The 23,290-nt window shown below is 42.9% G+C and overlaps 2 protein-coding genes across 2 annotated transcripts; both read left to right on the top strand.

Annotated features, from left to right (window-relative positions):
• The first annotated feature begins 821 nt into the window (after nt 1-821).
• Nucleotides 822-9,838, top strand: LOC110973803 (calcium-activated chloride channel regulator 1-like). The gene is made up of 15 exons (XM_022224917.2): nt 822-1,290; nt 1,641-1,932; nt 2,315-2,447; nt 2,735-2,909; nt 3,040-3,172; nt 3,371-3,486; nt 3,832-4,059; nt 4,662-4,848; nt 5,728-5,843; nt 6,098-6,218; nt 6,328-6,437; nt 6,858-7,137; nt 7,948-8,136; nt 8,306-8,554; nt 8,689-9,838. Exons 1-15 carry the CDS (start codon nt 1,108-1,110, stop codon nt 9,180-9,182), a joined length of 3,006 nt encoding a protein of 1,001 aa, XP_022080609.2. The 5' UTR covers nt 822-1,107; the 3' UTR covers nt 9,183-9,838.
• Nucleotides 9,839-12,258: 2,420 nt separating this feature from the next.
• Nucleotides 12,259-23,282, top strand: LOC110973827 (calcium-activated chloride channel regulator 4-like). Its single transcript, XM_087129771.1, has 16 exons — nt 12,259-12,730; nt 14,091-14,272; nt 14,600-14,891; nt 15,128-15,260; nt 15,803-15,977; nt 16,380-16,512; nt 16,814-16,929; nt 17,013-17,240; nt 17,380-17,566; nt 18,466-18,575; nt 18,795-18,915; nt 19,119-19,234; nt 19,579-19,861; nt 20,368-20,556; nt 20,757-21,005; nt 21,562-23,282. Exons 2-16 carry the CDS (start codon nt 14,099-14,101, stop codon nt 22,080-22,082), a joined length of 3,027 nt encoding a protein of 1,008 aa, XP_086985897.1. The 5' UTR covers nt 12,259-12,730; nt 14,091-14,098; the 3' UTR covers nt 22,083-23,282.
• Nucleotides 23,283-23,290: the final 8 nt, after the last annotated feature.

The following is a 23,290-nucleotide window of genomic DNA, read 5'->3' as shown; positions in this document are numbered from 1 at the left end:
CATATTGCCAAACCTGGAATCAACTATGTGTCATTTCTTTGAGAATATAGCCTATTTTGACAGCATAGGCTGATTCTGCGCGCATAACTAGGTTTATTAACCCAAATCACCTTCTCTAATGTTTGCTCGTGTTTAGGTAGAAGCAGGTGGACGTTGTTACGAGTCTCAGGTTGCCACGACGTCAGCTTGTGCAAAAAAAATCGAAACACGAGTAAAGTTTACAGATATTTCCAAATTAAAAAAGGAACTTCCATCTGTTTTCAAGAGAACGAATGAAATTGCATTATTCCGAACAATAAAAAACAACTCAGTTCTCGTGTTCGTTGAAGTAGCACCATAGTACGCTGCAGTTTGATTGGTTTCCGTAATGTAATTATAAACTTTATGATACAATCTTCATGTACAATTTTTAAGGTAAGTATTGGTCCGGACAATTTCGTATAACGTTTGCATCCATGCGACTTGTGACGGTTATATACCTTGATGGTTCCATAGCTTCAGCGTCCGTGCAATACCGCGAGCAAGTAGGTTGCTGAAATTTACTGGCTAGTTTGCTGCTTGTTTGGGGGCATGTTTGTTTGTTGATTGGCCAACACAAGGAACCTCGAGTACGTTTGTTTTGCGGCATTATGACACCTGCCTCTTGACTTGATATTGAGATCGCTCAGTGACCTCAAATAGATCCTTGACGCCAGCACAACAGGCCTATTAATAGCTACAGAATAAAATATCAAAGGTGCGTTTATTCGTCCATCAACCTGTTAGCTTTGTATTTGCACATGAGATAGCGGCTAATGGAATCAGCCGGGAATCCCCCTGGACAGCAATCTCTGTATAGAGCAAAATCCCCACTAACAATAATGCTGTCCAAAAAAGTCAACACTTTTGAGTGACGACGGTAAAATTCCAGATCCGGACTCGGGCTCCTCGGTACGCCATGAGACGCGCTCGACCTATGTGTATGTGAATTTGCCAAGCTGCATGAACATTATTAAAAGGTGTCTCCTAGCCTCCAATATCCTTGCTTGGGCAATAGCCAGACAGCCAGTTTAGTTCATTATTTTTCAAAGCTGCAAGTTCGGATATTTCGCAAACGACAAACCAGGCATGCTAAAACTGAACCGACAAGCCCCCATCTTGGCCATAGCCGTCCTTCTATTGGTTCATCCAAACGTAGACGCTCTGACCAGGCCCTCATCGATCAGGCTGGTAAACAACGGCTACACGGGTATCGTGGTTGCCATTCACAGCAATGTCCCGGAGAGTGATGAACTGATCGAACGGATTAAGGTAGGCTACGGAAAATAGACTTTTGCTTCTGTATTTAGGACCCCATACACAGCAGAGAATGATCGAACGACACGATTAACACTTCCAAGATAAACAACTTTTTTCAAAATAAAATGCGTTAGTGCATGTACTATAAATCACATCCTTCTTCGTTATGTATGGTTTTGGTTACGTCTAAGTACAAAGTAATAAGTAATTATATTAACTGGTTGAAAGGTAAGCGTGTTAATGATATGATATCCGAGCTTAACCTTCGAAAATGGGAAGCACGAAGTTGTTGCTGTGGATATTTGAATGACAGGCTGTTTGACAAGTCTCATCATTCCAAACCTTCCATCTTCAATTCACAGTACATGTTCACCGAGGGGTCCAAGTACCTATACGAAGCCACGCGCAAACGTGCCTATTTCAAAGAAGTCACCATTTTGGTGCCCAAATCATGGACGCCCAAGCCAGAGTACCAGTTGCCAGGCAACGTGACGTTCGACTACGCTGACGTCATCGTGGCGCCGCCCAATCCCCGCTGGGCTCCTCTGCAGTACACCAAGCAGTACCAGGGGTGTGGCAAACAGGGTGTTCACATCCATTTCATGGATAAGTTCCTGACAGATCCTAATACTGAGCGCTATTACGGTCCTCTAGGTAAGAATATCGAAATTTATTTTCGATAAGAATCAAACAAATAAGCACAAAGGTTTGTAAATTGGGAATACTGTTTCCAAAATCCAAGGTTTATATATAAATTGTCCCAGATAACAACTAATGTGAAGTTATGCAGACAATTACACAGTTCCTCTGTTTAGGGCATTGGTAAACAGATAATTTGCCAAAACTATTCAATCATACACTAAACACTACGCAACAGGATATTGATAAAACTTTTGCAAGTACATCGGGAAAATGCCAAATACAAAGTGACCCGCCTTAAAAGTCATGATTAAGTCGTTATCTTTCCAACAAATCAAATTCGTTTACATGCTCACAGAAAAAAAGTGTTGTCTTCGTTTTTCAACAAAACCTTTAGGGCGCACGCTTGTTCACGAGTGGGGTCATTTTCGCTGGGGATTGTTCGACGAGTACCCGGATCCTGTTGGTGACCCGGACAACTACAAGGAGTTCTATTTCTCTTCTCTTACGCAGCAGTTCGAAGGAGTCAGGTACGGATCCTTTCACATCGTCAATGGATTAACTTCTCGACCTCAGTGTGCTCAGTCCAGGGGGCACAAAAAAGACAAATTCATTACTCCATTGAACTAAGATAAAATAAAAATGAGCATGAAGTGAGCATGCGGGAAAGTAATCAGTAATTATAACCTAGAAACAACTAGAAAAGGGAAAAGAGGCGACTTAAACTGTGATATTTCTGTGAGTTTGTGTAAACCAAACTGGTTTGTCATCACCAAGGTGTTTCATTGTGTTTCCTTTGATTATTCTGTCACTACAGATGTTCGTACGAACACAACGCCGTCCCCTTGATCTTCTACCCCAACCAGGTATACTACCGCCGTTGTAATGGTGGACCAGATATTGGATACGAGGCTGGCTGTGTGTATTACGTATCGACCAATCAAGATAAAGTTTCGTCTTCGGTCATGTTTTCAAGCTATCCGCTTCCCCCGGTATGTAGTTGATACCAGAATAACTTTTTTTAATATGATATTGTTAACGAAATCTATTCCCTTCAAAAAGTAATGCATTCATGTGTTTGCTTAGTTCTTTTATTCACTGGTTCTTTCCTTTCTGTGGCAGATCAAGTATTTTTGTGACGACGATTCCTCGGACACCCCCAACCTGCACAACCGAGAGGCGCCAAACAAGCACAACCGTCTTTGCGGAGGTCGCAGCAATTGGGAAGTATTGCGAGACCATCAGGACTTCCGAAGTAAGCAGAGTTGGGAGACCATGGAAGCAACATATTACAACCTGCTCATAAATTCAAAGAAAATATCTGGATGTTGCATCCCAAGTTTAAATGATCTCGAATACATATTTGCTGGAGAACCTTCCCGACCCCCAAATTAATGCAGTTCGTGCATTCTTCAGTTTTTTCTCTGGTTTCATTGCTACCATTTCCTGTCAGATAACTCGAATCCACCTGTTGACCTGAACGAGGACGATTTAATACCAAATATCACAATAGTACAACACCAAGATATCCGAGTGGTGCTTCTATTGGACACGTCTGGCAGTATGTCGGTGAGTTTGTTTGATCAAGCTCAATGCTACAGCTCATTGGTAATTCCTGCAAACTTGTAGTAGTTTAACTCAGTAACGAAGTGTTTCTGCTCCCAAATAAAGTCTCCAAAGAGAAGGGAGTTCTGACTTTTAAGCTAACATTTTGAGGTTCCATGCTTTTACGGAGGTGCTATCCTCGCGGCCAATGCTTCCTTGACCAATACGATGATGCTGGCCTTACAAAAACAAACAAACAAAACGCCTCACATAGCAGTGTTTCCCATTAGTGTGATTAGTGTGTCCCATTTTGATTGACCTGCACAGTGAAAATTATTACCCCTCGTCTGGGTTTTTATTTTACTTTAGTCCGGCAGTCGTTTCGAGAAGATGATCAGCTCATCGGCCAAGTACATCTCTTACACCGTTTTAAACGGTAGCTATATCGGCATCGTAGAGTTTAGTTCTTCCAGCACAGTTCTCGAACCTCTAAGGCTGGTTGCCAACGATACTGACCGCCAGGCTCTCCTCAGCTCCTTGCCAACAAGTCCCGTGGGCGGTACGGGCATTGGCGGCGGTCTCTTAAAAGCAGTTCAGGTAAACCTTATACCCCTTAAAATTATCTGCGGCGCGAAGCATTACTGACGCCTGTCATTGATTTGATTCTCATGTTCATGCACCTTGCTTCATTATTTCAACGTCTGATGTTTCATTTCCAATTACGCCCCGACGTAAATGATGAAGGTTTCATAATTTACAGCAACGAATGTTCCCCTGAATTCTGGTCAGGCAGTATATTTGACAAGCTTGACAAATCTAGGATAAAAGAAGTATTTCCGTCGTAATTGACAAGTCATATATTGTCCGTTGACTTATGCGACATGTGCTCTCCAAAACTACAAGTGCTGAATGAATAGCAAAAGGCCAAATACACATATAATCGATCATGGCAAACACTCCCAAAACTGTGATGCCCAGTAAAGCCTAATAGCTGTACTGTTAGTTGAAGCTTAACTTTGCGATGACGACGGTGTTCTGCATATCCCGTCTCGGTCATTCCATAATTTCCATTAGTAGAGAAAACTGATAGGGTCCAGAAAAAAAGAAATACATTAAGAAAACTGATATAAAAAACTGATGGGGCAAAAAGGGACATTTCAGGGACTTCCTGACAAAAAGTAAATCCTTTCATTACAAAGGTTTTATCTGAGAAGGACGTCGATTCGGCCGGTGGCATTATCTTGTTAATAACAGATGGGCAGGAGAATGAAAAGCCGTTCGTAGCTGACGTCATGGACGACATCGTAGAGTCAAAGGTCATTGTCTACACACTTGCCTTCACTCAAGCCGCAGACCACATTTTGCCGAAACTGTCAGAAGCAACAGGTACATGTACATGTCACTAATATCTCCCCAGTTGATGATACGAATATAGAGGTTGTGCATGGCAGCCATCTTTCCGGCAACTGCTTTGGTCGCGGAGGGATAGTACAAAAGATCTACTCATATGTATCCCTGTGGAATAAAAGCTCTTACCGGAAAAATGGCTGACAGATTACATAGCGACCGATTCAAATCAACATCCGAGGTGTATATCATGTAGTCTAAAAGTTAAGGCTACATAAAAAAGCTGGTGACCCCCCCACCCCCACCCTCTGGCGCCTTTCCGGGATATTGATTCCACTTCACAGAGTTACAGCACCGTGACCCTCTCTCAGAAAACCTCTCATTTTCGCTTGACTATACAACCCCAATCTCTTGTGTAAAATCCTTTACACAAAGGAGAAATCCTTTCGTAAAGACGATAAATAAAGCTTATTTCATTGAAGAAACTGCTCTTTTTTTAATGTTTGCCAATCCAGCAAAGATGCACAGTATGTTGAACTGGAAAAAAAAGTCCTCGCACCCCGAGATTTTTTAAAGGACTCTCACCATATTTTTATGCGGCCTAAACAAATAATAAGTTGAATTACCGTTACGTTAGAAAAACGGTAAAGTAATAATAATCATGATCGATCATGGTTATTATTACTTCCCCGTTCTCTAATAAAAAGACCAATGAATTGAAACGACATATAGGCGAGGGCGCAAACCAGCAACCTAATAAGTAAATCACAAAAGTTCTCTACACTAAGAAAAAATAAATATGCCAGGGTTGATAAGAAGAACGGTTAGTGATTATCTAAAAATGAAAAGATTAGTTTACGGGTAGTGGCCATTTTAAAATGAATATATCAGACTCGATATTTTTCCAATTCGTTTTAGGTGGAAAAGCGTACTTCTATTCAAACGACGGTGGTTCTGAGTCCAACGCTCTAGATGAGGCGTTTGCTGCCACCATGCAAAGAGGTGACGTAGGTGATGCCGATAAACGTGTGCAGGTGAGGTTGCCAAATGAAGACAAAGCACAAAGTAAATATTTGTTGGTGATTTAAAAAGATTTTTCGAATTATTTAAGTTCTTCTCGAAAACCATGTGAAGTCATTTTCGACACGTTCTTTGTGATTGCAGTATCATTGCTAAGCTTTGTGCAATTATTCAACGAGGTTTTTCCTTGTAACTAGGCCAAATTTGCCTGTTTCTGTGTGATCCACAGAGAGTGCTTTAAAGTGATAATTTCTTGTGGTTTCTTTAGTTGGTGGGGACGTCTTGGACTTTAGCAAGCAAAGAGGCAAGAACTGGTAGCGTTTTCCTGGACAGCACCTTGGGCAGAAACACAGAGTTTGTTTTCTCCTGGACAACGGCAAATGTCTTGGGTACGTTGAATACGTTTTATACCACGAGCTGTAACGTTGACAGTATTGGAACTGAAACAGCTTCGTTCACATGTTTTTGCCTCTTCACATTTTTTTCTGCACAATCCAGCCATCAGTGTGAGCATCAAACATCGTAATGGGAGTTTCATCAACTGCTCCAACGACTGCTCTAATCTCTCCTTCAGAATCCTGTCGGTGTCGATTCCAGGACAGGCTAAGGTAGGACACGGAGACTAATAAACACGTCGAGGCAATTATGCAATGAGAAGTCGGCACTTGTCGAAAATTGTCGTTTCGAGCTTTTATACAGCACTGGACCTGAAACCACGCTCTTTTTAGAAGTGGATTCATATTTTCAACAATCATCAGGTTTTTCAACAGGTATGATACAAACAAGCTTTGTTAGCATTAACTTTATTGTAAAAAAAACACCCCGAGACTTGAAGTCACATCTCCTCAGGTTAGCTGCAGGAAAACTTGTAGTAAGACCTGCCTGATATACCAGTGTATAAAAGTATAGTAGGAGGATCCAAGATATCAAAAGATGGTAACCTCTAAACAGAATTGCACGTAAGGGCGATTTAACCTTGTACATTTGTCTTCTTTGCTTTGAACTGTTCTTTCTTCTTTACACCTCAGGCTGGGCTCTGGGAATTCACAGTGTTTAACCTCCTCACATCGACTGAAGAGGTGACAATCACCATTTCGTCTCACCCAGCCAGCGATGACGTAGAGCCCATCATTGTGACGTCAGAGCTGAGTGATTCCACCGCGGCGTTTGCTTCAGGCGAGCCCCTGGTGGCCTATGCAGAGGTCCGTCAGGGTTTTAGCCCAATGATTTACGCCAACGTCTGGGCAACGATCGAAAGACCGGGAGGGTACGATCCGATCAAAATGCAACTACTTGACAATGGTGCAGGTATATGCAATTGCCACAGACATGTAATGCCCAATCTAACGCTGATGTGTACAAGTCATCGGCAATTTGTTTAGACTTATGTAAGAACTCTCATTGTCATAGGCGCCGACGTATCCAGCTTTTGGTTTCGGGGGGCAAATCCAAAAGCAAATGCTGCTTCGGGCTAATTCAACCAGGTAAAAAAATCGAAAAGCCTTTATACTCACGGTGCCTACATCCTTGCTTTTATTTGCTGGTGTTGTTTTCTTAGGGTTTTGGTGCTAATATTTGATACTTAAAATATACCGATTACCTTCTTTCCTACGCACCATATCAATTATTCTTTTTTTTTTAAATACGCCAGGTGGGCGTGGGCGAGTGCCCCCCCCCGCATACGCCACTGGCTATAGGGGCGACCTACAAGTAAGAACAAGATGACAGGTTTGTACGTTGCAGTGTAGCGCAGAATACGCAACCGGTTGTAATTTTCCATTGAGGGAGCAAAAGCCTTATGGCAGAAACATGGCAGATTCGTCAGATCCCGTCAAACATTTGGTACACAGGCACAAGATTAAGGCGTCACGAGAAACATTAATTTGGAGCAATAGCCATATTAGTGCTGCAAAGTACTGTGGTGTTGAAGAAGAAGTCACTTCTGAATGCTGGCACATGCAACAAAATCGCCTGCTGCCAGGTGGGAAAGTTGTTGTCTTGTCACAAACCTGTAGGTCCAACTCTGCCGTTGTATGCTGAGTTTTCTTTGGTTCCCAGTGACTTTCCTGCCTTGACAAAAAGGCCTGTCTCATTCTGTCTCTGCCATCATTATTATAGGAGCAGATGTGACGAAGAATGACGGAGTGTACTCGCGATACTTCACCGAGGTCACAGGAGTCGGTTACTACGGTGTCAAGATCGACGTAGATAATAACAACGGCAACGCCATCATCATTGACTCGGTTCCCTTCTCGAAATCTCGACCCATCGTGGACCCAGACGAAGCGTTTGATCTGCCCGATATAGGTAAAACCTACGGTTTTCCCACGCTCATTATTTGACTCTTATGTGCCGATTTTCGTGCTAAATCCGAAGCTTTCAGTGGGCTCAAAACTGTCAGGAATCAAAGCTGTTACTTTTAAAATGTTGTTTCTATTAAACGGATTTCTTTCCTTTCTGGTTTCCTCTTTTGCAGGTGGAGTGAAGATTCCCTTACCCGGTACTCCTCCAGTGGAGCCAACAGGCAAGCCCGCCCCTGCATTCAGCCGCGGTGTCTCCGGCGGATCCAGCCGAGTAGACGATCTACCTCCAGGTTTCTCACCCGGTGACGACCTGTTCCCACCTGGAGATGTCCTGGACCTCAAGGTCACCAACTCCTCCTTCACGGAGGCGACCGTGACGTTGGCTTGGACAGCTCCAGGTGCTGACCTCGACAACGGTGCAGGTAAAATGTAATATTTCTTTTTCTCCGAAAGATCTGTTCAGGTCTTTGAACACGATTGTTCCTAACATCCGAATTGTGGTTTTACACGGATATTACAAATGCTGATACATGTAATGTAAACGTTTCTCTCCCAGCCTCCTGGTATGAAGTCATCCGTGCTGAGTCTATCCAGGCCTGGCAGAACGACTCCACTCCGGATTCCCATTTGATCCTCAACTCCAGCCACATCCTGCAGGGGAACCTCTCTGCGCCTCAGGAGTTCGGCAACGAAGAGGAGTTAGTGGTCCTCGTGCCGGTACCGGAGGGCGCCACCGTGGCCTCGTACGCGTTCGTGCTACGGGCTTTCGACGACGCCGGGAAATCGTCCGGGTTCTCCAACGCCGTGCAGGCAGTGCTCCGGGAGTACATCCCCGGACCATTGCCCCCGCCCGTGGTGACTGAAGTTCCACCTGACAGAGGGCTCCAGCCGTGGCAGATTGCCCTGATTGCGGTCGGTGGCATCATGGCCGTTCTTCTCCTACTGGGGATTATTATCTTCATGTCAGGTACTCGACTGCAGAGAAAACTTGTGAAAAGCGCTAAAGGGAGGGATAATCGTTCATATGTCCAAGAAGAAAAAGAATTTTAGATGTTTTTAAATGAAATCACTTTTATAAAATTTATGGGCAGTAGTTGGTAAATGACGTCGTCTTGAACCGACTAAATTTCAAGCAAAGGGGTAATTAGTTACATGCATTGGGTAAAAGTTTCTTTTATTTACAAAATTATGAAAAGGTGTACTTTCTTCAATATTTCAATATGAACCTGTCTGAGTTTTAATACAAAATTGTATGGTTGACCTCTGAGACGCACCGTATGGGGGCAGGCAGCTAACATACCGGCCCTTTTCTATTATAGTTTAGGCGAGTGTATGCATTTCTAAAATGATTCCAACTGCTTAAAATGGCACCAAGCATCTTAAACTCAGCTGTTTTGATTAGTTTGATGTCCGGGTTGCATGCATGCAACCTAGAAAGGAAAAGGAAGTTTTATACCCCCCCAACAAGTCCAATCCCTATACACACCCCAGCCTATTGTCACTTAACATGTCCCCCAGATGTCTGAAAAGAATTCCTGAGATACCAGTATAACAATGACCAACACAAACGCGGGGGGTCTCTCAGTCCCATAGTTTGCTTCATATGGGACGTTTTGCGTAAATGGTCGATAAAATGCCCAGATTTGTATAAGTGTCAGCTTTCGTAAAAAAAATGTAACCAATAAATAAATGCAAATGCCAGCTTCTTCCATTGTGTCTGTTTTCCTTTTATGAGTGTCTCTGTTCTGGAATCATTTTGCGCGGGGCTAGAAAATACCATACTTATAGCTTGTATTATTAGATTGACCAGTATTGTCTACCTTTAAAGGAGAAAATTATTCGCTACGTTTAGTCCTTGGTCCTTTTACGAAAAAACTGCAAGGAAAAACAAAAACAGAAAATACACGGAAATTAAAGCAAAGCTGAAAGCAAAACAAAACAAAAAGATTGACAAACATGATAAAATAAAAAAAAACACATGATTGAAACTGAAAATGTTGTTAATTATCACAATAAAAGATTTGGTTTTACAGGAATAAATCATCATTTTAGGTGGATGAAACACGTCTAGATAAATCAAGTACAATATAAAAACAAAGCTCTGAACAAAGCTCTGGACAAACCTTTTGTTTACAAAAAGATTCCAGATCTAATTAAGCGCTTTTATTGAAAATTAAGCGCTCTTATTATGGAGTGATTCCCGTCAAAATCAGCGAAAGCGTTCATTTCTTTTTGGAACGGTGCACTGGCTTTATTCGTGGAAAACTGCACTTTTGGAGGTCCTGTTACTTTATGGCTGCCTGAACAGGGTTTTCATATGCAGGCAGTAAGAATGGTCATGCGTTTACTTTCTTGTTCATTCACAAGTTTGAAGCTGCATAACGAAATGAACTGTGATCAGCGGCGTATCGATATCCAGAATGCGGCTTCGGGCTCATTCAACATGATGTCGGGGGACAAAACATAATCAAAACCCTGACTCGTGGTCCCGACATCCGTGCTTATATTTGTTAGCTTTGTTTTCTTAGGGTTTCGCGGTTAAAATTTGATAGACAGAATATGATTATTAATATATCATTACAAAACCGAGGGGGGAGCAAGTTGCCCCTTGCCTGCCGCTGGATACGTCACTGACTGCGACAGATGCAAAGTTAGTATTTTTTCAAAGATGCCTTGTGCGTTTAGTGGTGTAGGTATTTTAGAATGGGTAACCTTTGCCGCATGCTCATATTTTGACCATGTCAGTCAGGCGGAAAGGTTTCCAGTCCAAAGTAAGTCCAATATAATTTTGAATATTTTCGTTGTCGTTCATCTCCGGGAATCGTAGGTACATGGCCACTTTTGGCCGAGGGATAAAGTATACTATCATTTCGTTGAACTATAGGAATACATTGGTGAAGAAAGTTTCAAGAAATATTTTCAAATGGAATTCTTTTTAATATGAAACAAGGTCATCTCAAGACAGACATATACCAGACATGTTCCAACAGCTTGTATTTTGGCCTGGGCTTTCGTGTGTAAGTCTTTAAAGGTTTCATCATTTGGGGCGATAGTTTAATGCGATTTTTGTCCTTGTGAACGTGTCTACTCTAAATTAAGAGATCACTTAAAGATAATCATGGGCTTCCGAGTTCCGCTCGTTGGTGCGTGTGTGAAGGCGTGTGTGTGTGTTTTGTTTGGTTGGTTGGTTGGTTTTTTTTTAATAAATATATAATTTTAATATACTACCATTTTCGGATGTAAGCCGCAGTTTATACATTGATTCTTACGCGGGAAATATCTCTGCGATTTATAATGAACTGCGAGCGGGTTATACGGCAACGTTTAAAGAATGAAATCAGTCAGTAAACGCCGCTCCATGCCTCAGCGCAGCCTAACTCGGACCGCCGCCGCGGCTGGCCAGCCACGCGTACCAGCGGCGCAGCGAAGCGTTCTGGGCGCGGGGACAAGGCAGTCATGATCTTGGTTGCCGTTTACATTGGCTCTACTCACGTGTTGAAAATGAAGGAAACCAGTCCAGAAAGACCAAATAGACTTGTAACTGCCCGGTAAGTATCGTTCGCACCTCACATAGGCCTATTGTGTGGTAGGCCTACGTCTGTTTGTTTTTGTCTTTTACGGTGGTGTAATCTATGTTGTCAATCATTTTACTGGTCTTAAAAACAATTGCTGCATGGCCCACCCAGCGAGGACTCAGGACACTAATCCAGACTACTAAAATTGGTATTTTCGAGGACTCGAGAAAGATAAGGCGTAATGAAAATACTCGTTCGTGCGCTGCTGCTCGTTACAATTGAAGAATGCCCCCCGGAAAGTGGCGGGGACCCTATGGGCACTTCAACATTTTTTTTCCGAAGTGCAAAATGAAATGGCCCCTAAATATTTTTTTACCACTTTTAGTTAGGTGAGTGGAGGTAATAATGATTTACTAGAATTTATCACTTTTTTTAGAACTTCTGAAATTTTTGTGGGATTTTCTGAGATTTTTTTAATAATAACGTTCATATCATTCGCTCGCCGTCACCAAGCGCCCCGGTTCAAAGTGCAGAGTGAAGAGCAAATTCATTACCAGGCCAATTTACAATACGCCGTGAATATTGCAACTGAAGTAAGGGGTCTACACAAGTCTTACATGCATCCTTCGGTTCGCGACAATCATGGAACTTGTTTGATGTTGTGCTCCAAAGGACATTATGACAGGCCTTTGTATAAAAACATGTGTTCACAGTGCCCTAAGTTCCACTTTTGGGTTTGACGAACCCCCCCCCCTCCAGTCTCTGGTCAGGCAACGGGCCTGGGTAGCTCCTTTATTTGCACAATATGGCTACTTATTGAAACAAAAGATTACATGGTAGTGTTATCGTTATCATCTTCCATGATCGCCATGCAGGACATGTTGGTAACACTTCATATCTTGTCGGTGATGCGCGTGTTGTCATATGCCAACAGATTTAACAGGCCGATTGTCTCTAGCTTCGAGGCAGTCGTTAGACAGATTGTCCGTCAGCACCATCTTACTCGGAGGCTAGGTGTGGGCTAGCGGGAGAGTTCCAGTTTCACAGTCGTAGAACGAATCCTGTCACCAAGTGTTCAAGTCTGTAAGTCTTGTCCATTAAATGTCTTTTTTCGTTTGTGTTTGATCATGGAACTGTATTTAATATCTCTTCAATGCCTCTTCGAACAGAGTGTTTACTTCTCGAAGTATGCGTCTCAGAAGGCGTAGAGCATTCGTTGGAGTGAGGTACCTACACATCTGTCTCTATTCCTCGTGATAACAAGCACCTTGGGACGAAACCTGAACAAACAATGAACAGCTATTCGATTTCAAATCCCCGATTCTCTTTTATGCCTGGTTTTAAAGTCTTGAACTTATGCCTTAGCTCGCCCTGTTCACACCTATGGCAGAGATTATCAAAACCGTTAAATAGTTCTCAATTGTCGAATCAAGGATCAAGAGTAAATTTAAGTCAGTACAAGATATCCATTTAGTTTTGGGCCTCACATTGACTGATATGAAATATCCACCTCTTCTCGTTCTCGCCTAGGTCTTGAGCATAGATTCCAGGGCACTCAGAGCCTTAGATTCAGGTTGAGTATTAAGCGATTTGGATATGGTTTGGCACAATCAAACCCTTTCGTATATCTTGTTCAAATTTTGAGCGGGAAGCACGAGGAGCACAGACATCAAAGCAAGCGAGAGAACTTCGCCACAGATTCAAGTTTCTACATGGATCCTATCGGACAATCGAAACGCACCCAAAACGTGCACCCTTGACGACAATGATATTAAGCCAATGACGTGTGGTTAAATGTCACATGTAATTTATGTTCTAGCTTTTCGGTCTCTGTGTGGACAGATGATCTTTGCTTGATAGTACAAATCACAGCGGAAAATACTTGAGTGGTTGCGTCAGTGGCAAGCACAAGGCAACCGTTATCTTTACCTTGGCGTAGAATGAACGGACATAGTTGACGACAAAAGTATGTGGCCACAGTAAGGCCCCTACTGCACCCACCTTGTGGCTTCAAGAGGTTCTAGAACGCAGATGGATATTTGTGGATCCTTAATTTTTGAATAAGGCAGCAAGATGTTTGGTCAAAACTGTCTTGATACGCGTCCCCACTCCATAAAAATTCTCCGACTCCTCAAACATGATAACTTAATGTTTCAAGAACTGCGTGCCGAATAATCGTGGTGTGCTCGTAATGTTGTCACAAAGTTATTTGCGATTGTTGTGTATTGTTATTAATAACTAATCATTCTTTACAAATGGAAATTTGATTACACATCCTCTGGCCAATTCTCATAGGAGGAGTCAGCAATGGCTGCACATGATTATGTTGGGATTTTTCCTTTTAACCCTTTTCCCCATTTTTCCGTATTAGTGCTCTGTGTATGTCCGAACGTCCACGCTAACAGCAAAACCAGATATCCAATTTTATGAACGTTTTTTCCAGAAGTAAAAATGGGCCTCCAGACGGCCGTAGTGACTTTGGCTGCCCTACTATTGGTTCATTCAAACGTAGACGCTCTGACCAGGCCCTCGTCGATCAGACTGAAAAATAACGGTTACACGGGTATCGTGGTTGCCATTCACAGCAGTGTCGCAGAGAGTGATGAACTGATCGAACGGATTAAGGTAGGCTACCATAATACGAGCAGAGTGGACGAAGACAAAGGGTGAACATTTAAAGTTTCAAACATTAGCTATTTAACTATGAGTTCTGCATTGGTACAAGTCCTGAACTCCTCCATGTGGTTTTCTTATAAGCTCTCCTGTTACACTTTAACTGTACATGATACAAAATAGGTATGAGGACAAAACCTAGAGAAAGGCACTAAATTTACATAGGCCTCGACCTCAAGCCCAAAACATTAATGGAAATCAAGAAGTCGTCGCTGTGGATGTTGACCCACGGGCTGTTTTAAAACACTTCTTTCCAAATCTCCCTTTTTCAATCCACAGTACATGTTCACCGAGGGGTCCAAGTACCTGTACGAAGCCACACGCAAACGCGCTTACTTCAAGGAAGTCACCATTTTGGTGCCCAAATCATGGACGCCCAAGCCAGAGTACCAGTTGCCTGGCAACGTGACATTCGACTACGCTGATGTCATCGTGGCGCCGCCCAATCCTCGCTGGGCCCCGCTACAGTACACCAAGCAGTACCAGGGGTGCGGGGAGCAGGGAATCCATATCCATTTCTTGGATACCTTCCTATCAGATCCCAATACGGAATTGTATTACGGTCCTCTGGGTAAATAGACACGAGAATTAGACACTGATAAAGAGATTAATCCGAAACGTCGCTAGAAAAGAGTTAATCATTTTATTCCGTTGACATTTCTGTAGAGCAACAGTTTAATGTGATGAGGTATCATACATATAATGAGTCTCAACTTACAATATTTTCACTTACAACTTTTAAAATACATAATTGTTCTTGTGGGAGCTCTGACTGTAGATGCCACCGCCATTTGTTTGGACCTGCAGGGCGCATGTTAGTGCATGAGTGGGGTCATTTTCGATGGGGGTTATTCGACGAGTACCCGGATGCTGTCGGTGACCCAGACAACTATCAAGAGTTCTACTTTTCACCAATCACCAGTCAGTTTGAAGGAGTCAGGTCAGTTATATCAAACTGACTTCCTTTTGTGCAACTCCCGGCCTTCTCGAAACCTTGAGCTGCACTGTTCCTATTCCTCTTCTAAGAATTTTTCCTTGCCATTATGAGCTTGTTCTGAGGGCCCTTTTCAGTTTTATTCCAATAATTTCAATGTCCCTTTTCTTTAGCACAACGATAATATCAACTTAGGCAGACGCTTCGACGTTACAGCTGCTTCCACAAACAAAGTTTCCCGAATACTGGGATTTGATTGTGGCCACTCGCACATTCTTTGAGTGGTGTTGTGTTCATTTAGTGATTGATATCTAGTAAAAGACAGATTTGTGGGCATGATAGCAACTCCAAAATGTGAGGATAATGCGAAAAGCATTAAAAAAAAAACCGTAGCACCATGAGATGCCGCGAAAAAGCGTGGAACTTGTAAACTTAGGAAAAGATGACAAAAGAACCTGAAGAAAAAGTTTCCTTCATTAATGTCAGAGTCATGGAACATTGCCCAAATGTGTATAGTGTAATCGTCTAATGCCTGACCCAATACACAGGTGTTCCTATGATTACCAGGCCGTCCCTCTCATTTTCTTCCCGGACAACTTGTTCTATCGGGAATGTAATGGCGATCCCGACATTGGGTACGAGGATGGCTGCGTGTATTACGTATTGGTTAATCAAGATGACGTCAGATCTTCCATTATGTACGGCACTTACCCCCTTGAGCCAGTGAGTTGATTGCGTTTTCTATAAGGGTTTTAAAAACTGCGTCTTCCAGCAGGACAAACCTGAAGGTTTGTCTTTGTTTAAGCGCGCTACTTACAACTTTTCTCAGATTTTATATTCATTCTACTTTCAGGACATGGTATAACGCATTCTCGACAGTGCTAAAAGATTCGAATATCATCATCTTTTTCTACCTTCAAATAACTTTTGTGATTTTTACAAATGAATCGACTTTGTCTGTTGCCGTAACGACAGGCTGCAAAAGTCAGCTACCAACATTCTATAACGAAGGCCTTTGAATCGTTTCGTCAAAATCACAAAACCTCTAGTCACTACTTTTGAACTTTAGTAAAAAGAAAATATTGATGTAGGTTTGTGTTATCCATATGGTCGCTCACTTTGCAGATTGCCAACTTTTGCGATGGCAACGAGGATGATGAATCCAATTTACACAATCGAGAGGCACCTAACAAGCACAATCGCCTTTGCGGACGTCGGAGTAATTGGGAAGTCTTGCGAGGTCACGAGGACTTCCGAGGTATATTAGTTTTTGAGCTATCACCCCATAAAAAACGATACACCACACTGAAGGTAATATTAGTTTAATAGCCGGCCGCAAGATCAGAGATCAACCAAATTTACTGACAGTTAACCACCAACCATTAGCAAGTGATCAGTCCCCCACTCAAAAACTAAGGGTTTTGCATTGTTCATATTCCGTTGCATTAGCTCTTATATTTGGCCACTAAAAACAACGTTCGCTAGGGATTCTAACAATGGTGTGTCTAAAATATTCAACATGTGTGTTCTGTTTTGCTTGGAATTGTTTGTGTTTGCAGAAGGCAACAATCCACCAGGAAATATGACTGAGTCTGATCTGTTACCCAAATTCACCATCGTCCAACACCGAGATATCCGTGTTGTTCTTTTGATGGATACGTCTGGGAGCATGACTGTAAGTTTAGCCCATGAATATCTCAATGCTTTTGCCATGTCACTCTTAGAACAGATGTAGTTAAACCTTGTCTCGCACTGCAGACGGACAACCGTTTCGAAAAGATGATCAGCTCTTCGGCCAACTACATCTCTTCCATCGTCACAGACGGCAGCTACATTGGCATAGTCGAGTTCAACTGGGTCGGCATCATGCTCAAAAACCTGACGCTGGTTACTAGCGATGACGACCGCCAGGCATTACTCAACGCTCTCCCACCCAGCGCCGCTGGAAGTACAGCCATTGGTGACGGCCTTCTGAAATCCATCGAGGTAAGAATGACTTCGGTGGCCTCCATGCGTGAGCAAAATCATTAAAAACGAGGACGTAATTTGATCCAGGGATTAGAAGAATCGAAAATCTCGAAACATCGTCAATGAACTTCTCATTTTGAATTGTGGTATCTTTCAGGTTCTGTCCTCCGGAGGCCAAAACCCAGCCGGTGGCATCATCTTACTCATATCAGACGGTGAGGAAAGGGAGGCGCCCTACATTGCTGACGTCATCGACACCGTCACCAGTTCAGGGGTCATTGTGGATACGCTGGCTTTCACACAGAATGCCGATTCTAAGCTGTTTGAACTGTCAGACGCAACAGGTAATGTAATAACGTGCTATCGTGTGCTTAAAACCTTTTTTTTCTGGAAAATAAGATTACATGATACCAATGGATACTGGGAATTTTGCAAGTATTATAGTAGTAGGAACCAGACTGTTTATAGAGGGATCTCAATACGACGCTTTTAGCGTCGATCTGCGCACTTTGGCGTTGCTAAACGAGGCTGTATGTGTCAGCTTCAATTCTTAATACGATCAGACGATTGAAAGTAAGGAGTTAAGACACAAAATACATACAGGTATGTTAAATTCAGACTTTTCAGGCTGCAAAGTTTTGTTGAAGAGTCTTTCATAATGACTGAACACGTGAAATCAAAAGAAAAAACAATGTCAATTTACCGCCAACTAACGTACCTGCGATGGCCGTGTATCTTGTGCAGTGGGCGTGGTTTAAACTGAAGTGGTATCACACTTACGAACCGGATACTGCATGTACTGTGTGGATTCCGCAGGCGCGCGCGACGAACTTCAGCACAGAGAGCCTCGGTTTCGATGCGGATATGCGCAGACGACGCTAATGTGAAATCCATCTATTCAGCCCAAGCAACTTGACTTGAAACCTGGCACAGTAAGTGGAATAACAATAACGAAAAAAAATTTCACGTGAGCACGTAATCGAAAGTACTGTGTACTGTAATTGTGATTAAAGTAATGACAAGATGTAAAAAAGAGCTGTCCATGAAGAACTTCGTACACTACAGTCCAAAATTTCTGGACCCTGCCCCCTGTCTCTGCACTGATCAGCTGATTCGGTTACCAATGAGCCCGTGACTTAATTTCACTGAGGTCCAGAATTCTACTACTTTAATTTAATACATTCACCGTTTCTATTTCGAAGTACTTTATGTTGTAAAGTCACAAACTTGATCATTCTTTCAGGAGGTAAATCTTTCTTTTATTCGAACGAGCCTGGCTCCAACACTCTATATGAGGCGTTTGCTTCCACTATGGAGCGCGGTGACGTCAGAGATGCTGAAAAACGCATACAGGTGAAAAGATATGCAGATTCCTTTTAAAGTATAATTAGTTATGACACGAGCATGAGTGACACAGAATATTCTGCGTCTGTGTTCCGTATACCACGAGGCCGAAGATTCAAGTTAACCTGGAGATCATATTTTACACTATGCAATGCTTTCCCATCAGATTTTCAAGTTGTTTAGCGCATATGACTTTTTAAACTGCCCCTTTTTGTATGTATTTATAAGCTCTTTGGTACATCTTGGACGCTTGGCGGTGGAGAAACGCAAGAGGGCGGTATCTTCATGGACAACACGCTAGGGCGCAAGACTGAGTTTGCCTTCTCGTGGACAACCAAAGACAAATTGGGTAGGTCAAACTGGCTGCGCGTTCATTTCCCCATCAATTCATAGCCCAGCCTCACTGTTGCTAGTCCCAGGATCAATCCATCCCAATGTCATCAACACCAATCATTCGAAAATGATGCCATGCATGCATACTTTCAGGCTTGTTTTGAGATTAACTTTCGGTGACGAGGCGTGTAATTTGTGTCACTTCTTTGCCATTAACAGCCATTGAGGTCACTTTAACGGACCCAAACGGGACCCTCATTGACTCGACGTACGATGGTTACGGCGTGGATATCACATTTCGGTTGCTCACAGTCAAGATACCTGGGACTGCGCAGGTATTACAACTGTAGATTTTCATGCAATTAAAGACGTTTCATCTTCACTGACAGGATATTGACTTTAGAACAAATTGTGGAATAAATGCTGCGTGTACGGTACATTGGTGTATGTCCTTTTCGTCAATGAAGTTTTTCACTGCAGTTAAAAATGCATACAAATGTCGTATTTATGGTGGAAAAAAGGTTAGTGGAGGCCAAATACGAGTGTTTCGGGGTAAACTATCTGCAAGCGTATTTTATTCTAAGGCCCTAACCTTCCATTTTGGATTGAGTTAGAAGTTATAGCTTGCCATCGCAACTACCCAAGTTTCTCTTGTCATCTCATGTCAATACCCTCCCAGGCTGGGGCATGGGAATTTGCCGTACAGAACCTGGACGACTCCAACTCCGAGGAAGTCTCCATAACAATCTCCTCCTACCCGGCTAGTAATGACGTGGAGCCCATCGTCGTGACGTCGGACCTGAGCGGCTCCATCACGGCCTTCGAGAGGGGTGAACCGCTGGTGGCCTTCGCCGAGATCCGCCAGGGATTCAGCCCCATCATATACGCCAACGTCTACGCTACAATCGAGAGACCGGGCGGTTACGACCCTGTGCGACTGCAGCTACTAGATAACGGAGCAGGTCTGTCACTTCATAAATTCCTTCAGAAAAACGAATGAGCATAATGTCCAGCAATGGTTGTGCTTGTGGGAGAACAATACTAACCTGAAACTGGCAAGTTTGCGTAAAAAAAAACTCTTTTCTATTTCACTGGATGGTGGCTAGGAAAAGATAAATCAAGAAAGTGCTCCATGGTGTTGAATCCTTTTATAACGTCGGAATACATGTAGCTTACAAATTGCCAATGTGTACCTTACATCAGGAGGTTCTGCTACAAAATCGAAACATTCGTTCATGACATTATGTGACTGTTGGAATTTGGGTCTTCTTTCCACTCTTGTCACTTGCTTACAATGTCCTGAATGTTCAGATGTCGAGATATTTGCTTGGAATAAGTTGAATTTTTCATTTCCTAATTCATTCATAACTGTACTTTTATGATACTGCTTGTAAATTTGCATTCACGATCTCATATAGAAATTGACGATGGTGGCGTCCTTCACTCACTTCATTGATTAACATTACAGGCGTGGATGTGACCAAGTACGACGGGGTGTACTCGCGAACATTCACCGAGTTCACCGGCATCGGTTTCTACGGGATTAAGATCAACGTGGACAACAACGGCGGAAAGGCCGTGGTCGTCGACTCCGTTCCCTTCTCCAGGGCTCGACCTATCATCAGCCCGGACAAAGTCTTCGATCTACCCGCCATAGGTGAGAAATTGTCCATTGGAGAGTTGTGAACATTCCAGACTCGTAAGTGTTTAATTAATAGATAATGCTCGCTATATGCAGACTCACTGTACATGTAGGCAGGAGTGCGCAGTAGATCGGTTCGCGCGCCTGGCGCAAAGTTTTCGAGAAATTAGTGTCCTAAGCTCACGAGCGTTTGTTGTGGTTGATATAACATACAGGTGGTTTCGAGATTCCGCTGCCCGGTACTCCTCCCGAGGAGCCCAAGGGCCGACCTGCTCCCTTCTTCAGCCGGGGCATCTCCGGCGGCTCCAGCCGCGTCGACAGCGTTCCACCTGGCTTCATCCCCGGGAGTGACAATTTTCCGCCGGGTACCATAATTGACCTGCGGGTCAGCGACGCCTCGTTCGAGAATGGGACCGTGACGTTGGCCTGGACCGCACCCGGTGATGATTTGGACAACGGGGCAGGTTTGTTAAGAACCCCTAAATGGCCCTTTCCCATATGGTCATAACTTCGACCAAAATCGTTTTACATAATTCTGAACATAATTTTGAGAAATCAAAAGTACAATTACGTTGAGCAATTATAATCAATGAAATGTGATTTGAAGATGCTTACTTAAAAATTTGAAGCTCTGCATGGTGGAAGAGACATGAGAAATAAGTTTGCGGGTACACCATGGAATCAATCTCTTTGGGTGAGGTGTGGTTCTTAGAAGAACCGGTGAGTGTTAACTCGACGTTTCGGCCAGAGTGACGTCACCCAAAAGAGATTGATTCCATGTTGTACCCGTAAACCTATTTCTCAAGATGCTTTACACTGCTTACTATCCATCGATGAAATGAATAAAATGCACAAGATGGCCAGTGTGAATGTAAGGCCTTTTCATAAACATTTAGAACAGATTATTTAGGTCGCTTCTATTTTCCTTTCAAGCTTAGCATATTAAATTTTCCCTTTACGTCGGAGTGCATGTTGGTTGCTACTGTAAGCCTAATTAAAGTTACTTGTGGTTATCCTCAGCTTCCCATTACGAGATTATTCGGGCGACTTCTATCCTGGCGTGGCAGAACGACTCCCGGCCCGAGGCTCACTACATCATCCCCGCTGAGGAAATCACTGAAGGGAACATCAGTGAACCGCAGGATTACGGCCGGCGTGAGGTGTTTGTGATCGAGGTCCCCATCCCCGAGAACGCCACGGTAGCCTCCTACGCGTTCGTGCTCCGTGCCTTCGACGATGCCGGTCTGGTGTCCGGCTTCTCCAACGCCGTGCAGGCCACGCTGAGGGAGTACGTGCCTCCCCCAGGTCCCTCAAAGGAAACGCCTCCCGGGAACAAGGAGGGTCTAACCGGAGGTCAGATCGCGATGATCGTTTGCCTGTCCGTTGGAGGCGCTCTAATTATTACTGTGTTCACGATTGTGGTTGTCAAGTGCTCGACTAAGGGAAAGAAACAAGTACTGAGCGACAAGAAAATCGAAGCAAGTAAATCTGCCAAAAATGTGGATGGAAATGATAATGACGCGTATGAAATTGGTCCTTAACAACAATTTAGATTAAATATCAAGAACCAAGACAAGCAAATAAGTTAATGTATTGATACATTTTCAACTTCCCTCTTTTACTTGTGGTTGTAAGAAACAATATTTTTTTCCACCGTTCGGGTACGGGTTTGAACAATCTTTTCAAAGTTGACAAATGAACTAAACTCAAACAGTGATTAAGTAGTTGAATACAGATCTGTAGTTAATGAACTAGAGACTGACCATGGCGTCACCTTCAATCATGATGCATAGCACTGATGTCATTTTCAATTGTAATCCATATTTTTCCATAATTCTTTGAAGTTTCATTTCTGTTCCACCATGTGCATTCTTGAAAAGTTTTTTGATCACCATACATCGTCACTGAACTAATGCTATCAATAAAATGTAGGCCTACCAGTCTGCGCTTTATTGATCCCTACAGGCCTGCTGTCACAATAGGCAATAAAGACATTTACAAACTAGTCAATTTAATGAGTGGAACGGGTAGCCTTCCACGTAGGACAACGCCGTAAAGGGGTGAGGTACCACACGTTGCTAGAGGGAACCACTTTATATCAGCGGAAACAGGGAATAGCGGCATAGAAACGTAATGTAATCAAGACAAATCAGTGTTTACAAATTTCTCTGAAAGTACTACTATTTTCTCATTCTTATATTTTGTTAGACATTTTCTGTGTTTCTAAGACGCAGCTCGCTACATGTTGAGTTTGCCTTTCAGATAGACAGCCTTGATGTGTGATTTTTCCTTCAAAAGCATGCCTCTGTCATTTATTCTGACAGAGTGTCTTTTCACATTCCGTAAACCGAGCACAAAATAAGGCCCGCAAACATGCTTTAAAAAATTCTGCCCCGATAAAATAATAGCACGGGGGAGAAGGTTGGTCATGCTCGAATTATCTTAAACCGGATTTCACCCACGCTCTGATAATAAGAGAGAAATTAATTGGTAACACTCCACCTACAAACAAACACCCGCCCACACCCCCCACATACGCATACCCTCTCTGCTTGTCAAATAAATCACACTTTTTACATCGTATCTGCATTTCAGCTATGCCAAAGTTCCAGCAATAAACACGAAATACAAGGAACATTTTTAGATCCTGTATTTTTACAGGTATAAATCACTTTTGAAGTTCTAAGAATTGAGGAGTCACCTGTACCATCAAAAGGGAATCAAGTATTGTATTGTCTTTGTAAAACAC

The sequence above is a fragment of the Acanthaster planci genome, linkage group LG19, assembly GCF_054643075.1.
Source record: "Acanthaster planci isolate LZ-2023a linkage group LG19, COTS_SCS, whole genome shotgun sequence".
Lineage (NCBI taxonomy): Eukaryota > Metazoa > Echinodermata > Asteroidea > Valvatida > Acanthasteridae > Acanthaster > Acanthaster planci.
Note: the sequence above shows the minus strand (reverse complement) of the source record. Positions and strands in the feature narration are given on the sequence as shown.

Coding starts and splice junctions, on each gene's coding strand:
- LOC110973803 (XM_022224917.2), top strand. CDS start 1,108: ATGCTAAAACTGAACCGACAAGCCCCCATCTTGGCCATAGCCGTCCTT. Junction 1,291..1,640: donor AACTGATCGAACGGATTAAG/GTAGGCTACGGA, acceptor TTCAATTCACAG/TACATGTTCACCGAGGGGTC. Junction 3,173..3,370: donor AGACCATCAGGACTTCCGAA/GTAAGCAGAGTT, acceptor ATTTCCTGTCAG/ATAACTCGAATCCACCTGTT.
- LOC110973827 (XM_087129771.1), top strand. CDS start 14,099: ATGGGCCTCCAGACGGCCGTAGTGACTTTGGCTGCCCTACTATTGGTT. Junction 15,978..16,379: donor GCACTTACCCCCTTGAGCCA/GTGAGTTGATTG, acceptor CTCACTTTGCAG/ATTGCCAACTTTTGCGATGG. Junction 20,557..20,756: donor CTTCGATCTACCCGCCATAG/GTGAGAAATTGT, acceptor TATAACATACAG/GTGGTTTCGAGATTCCGCTG.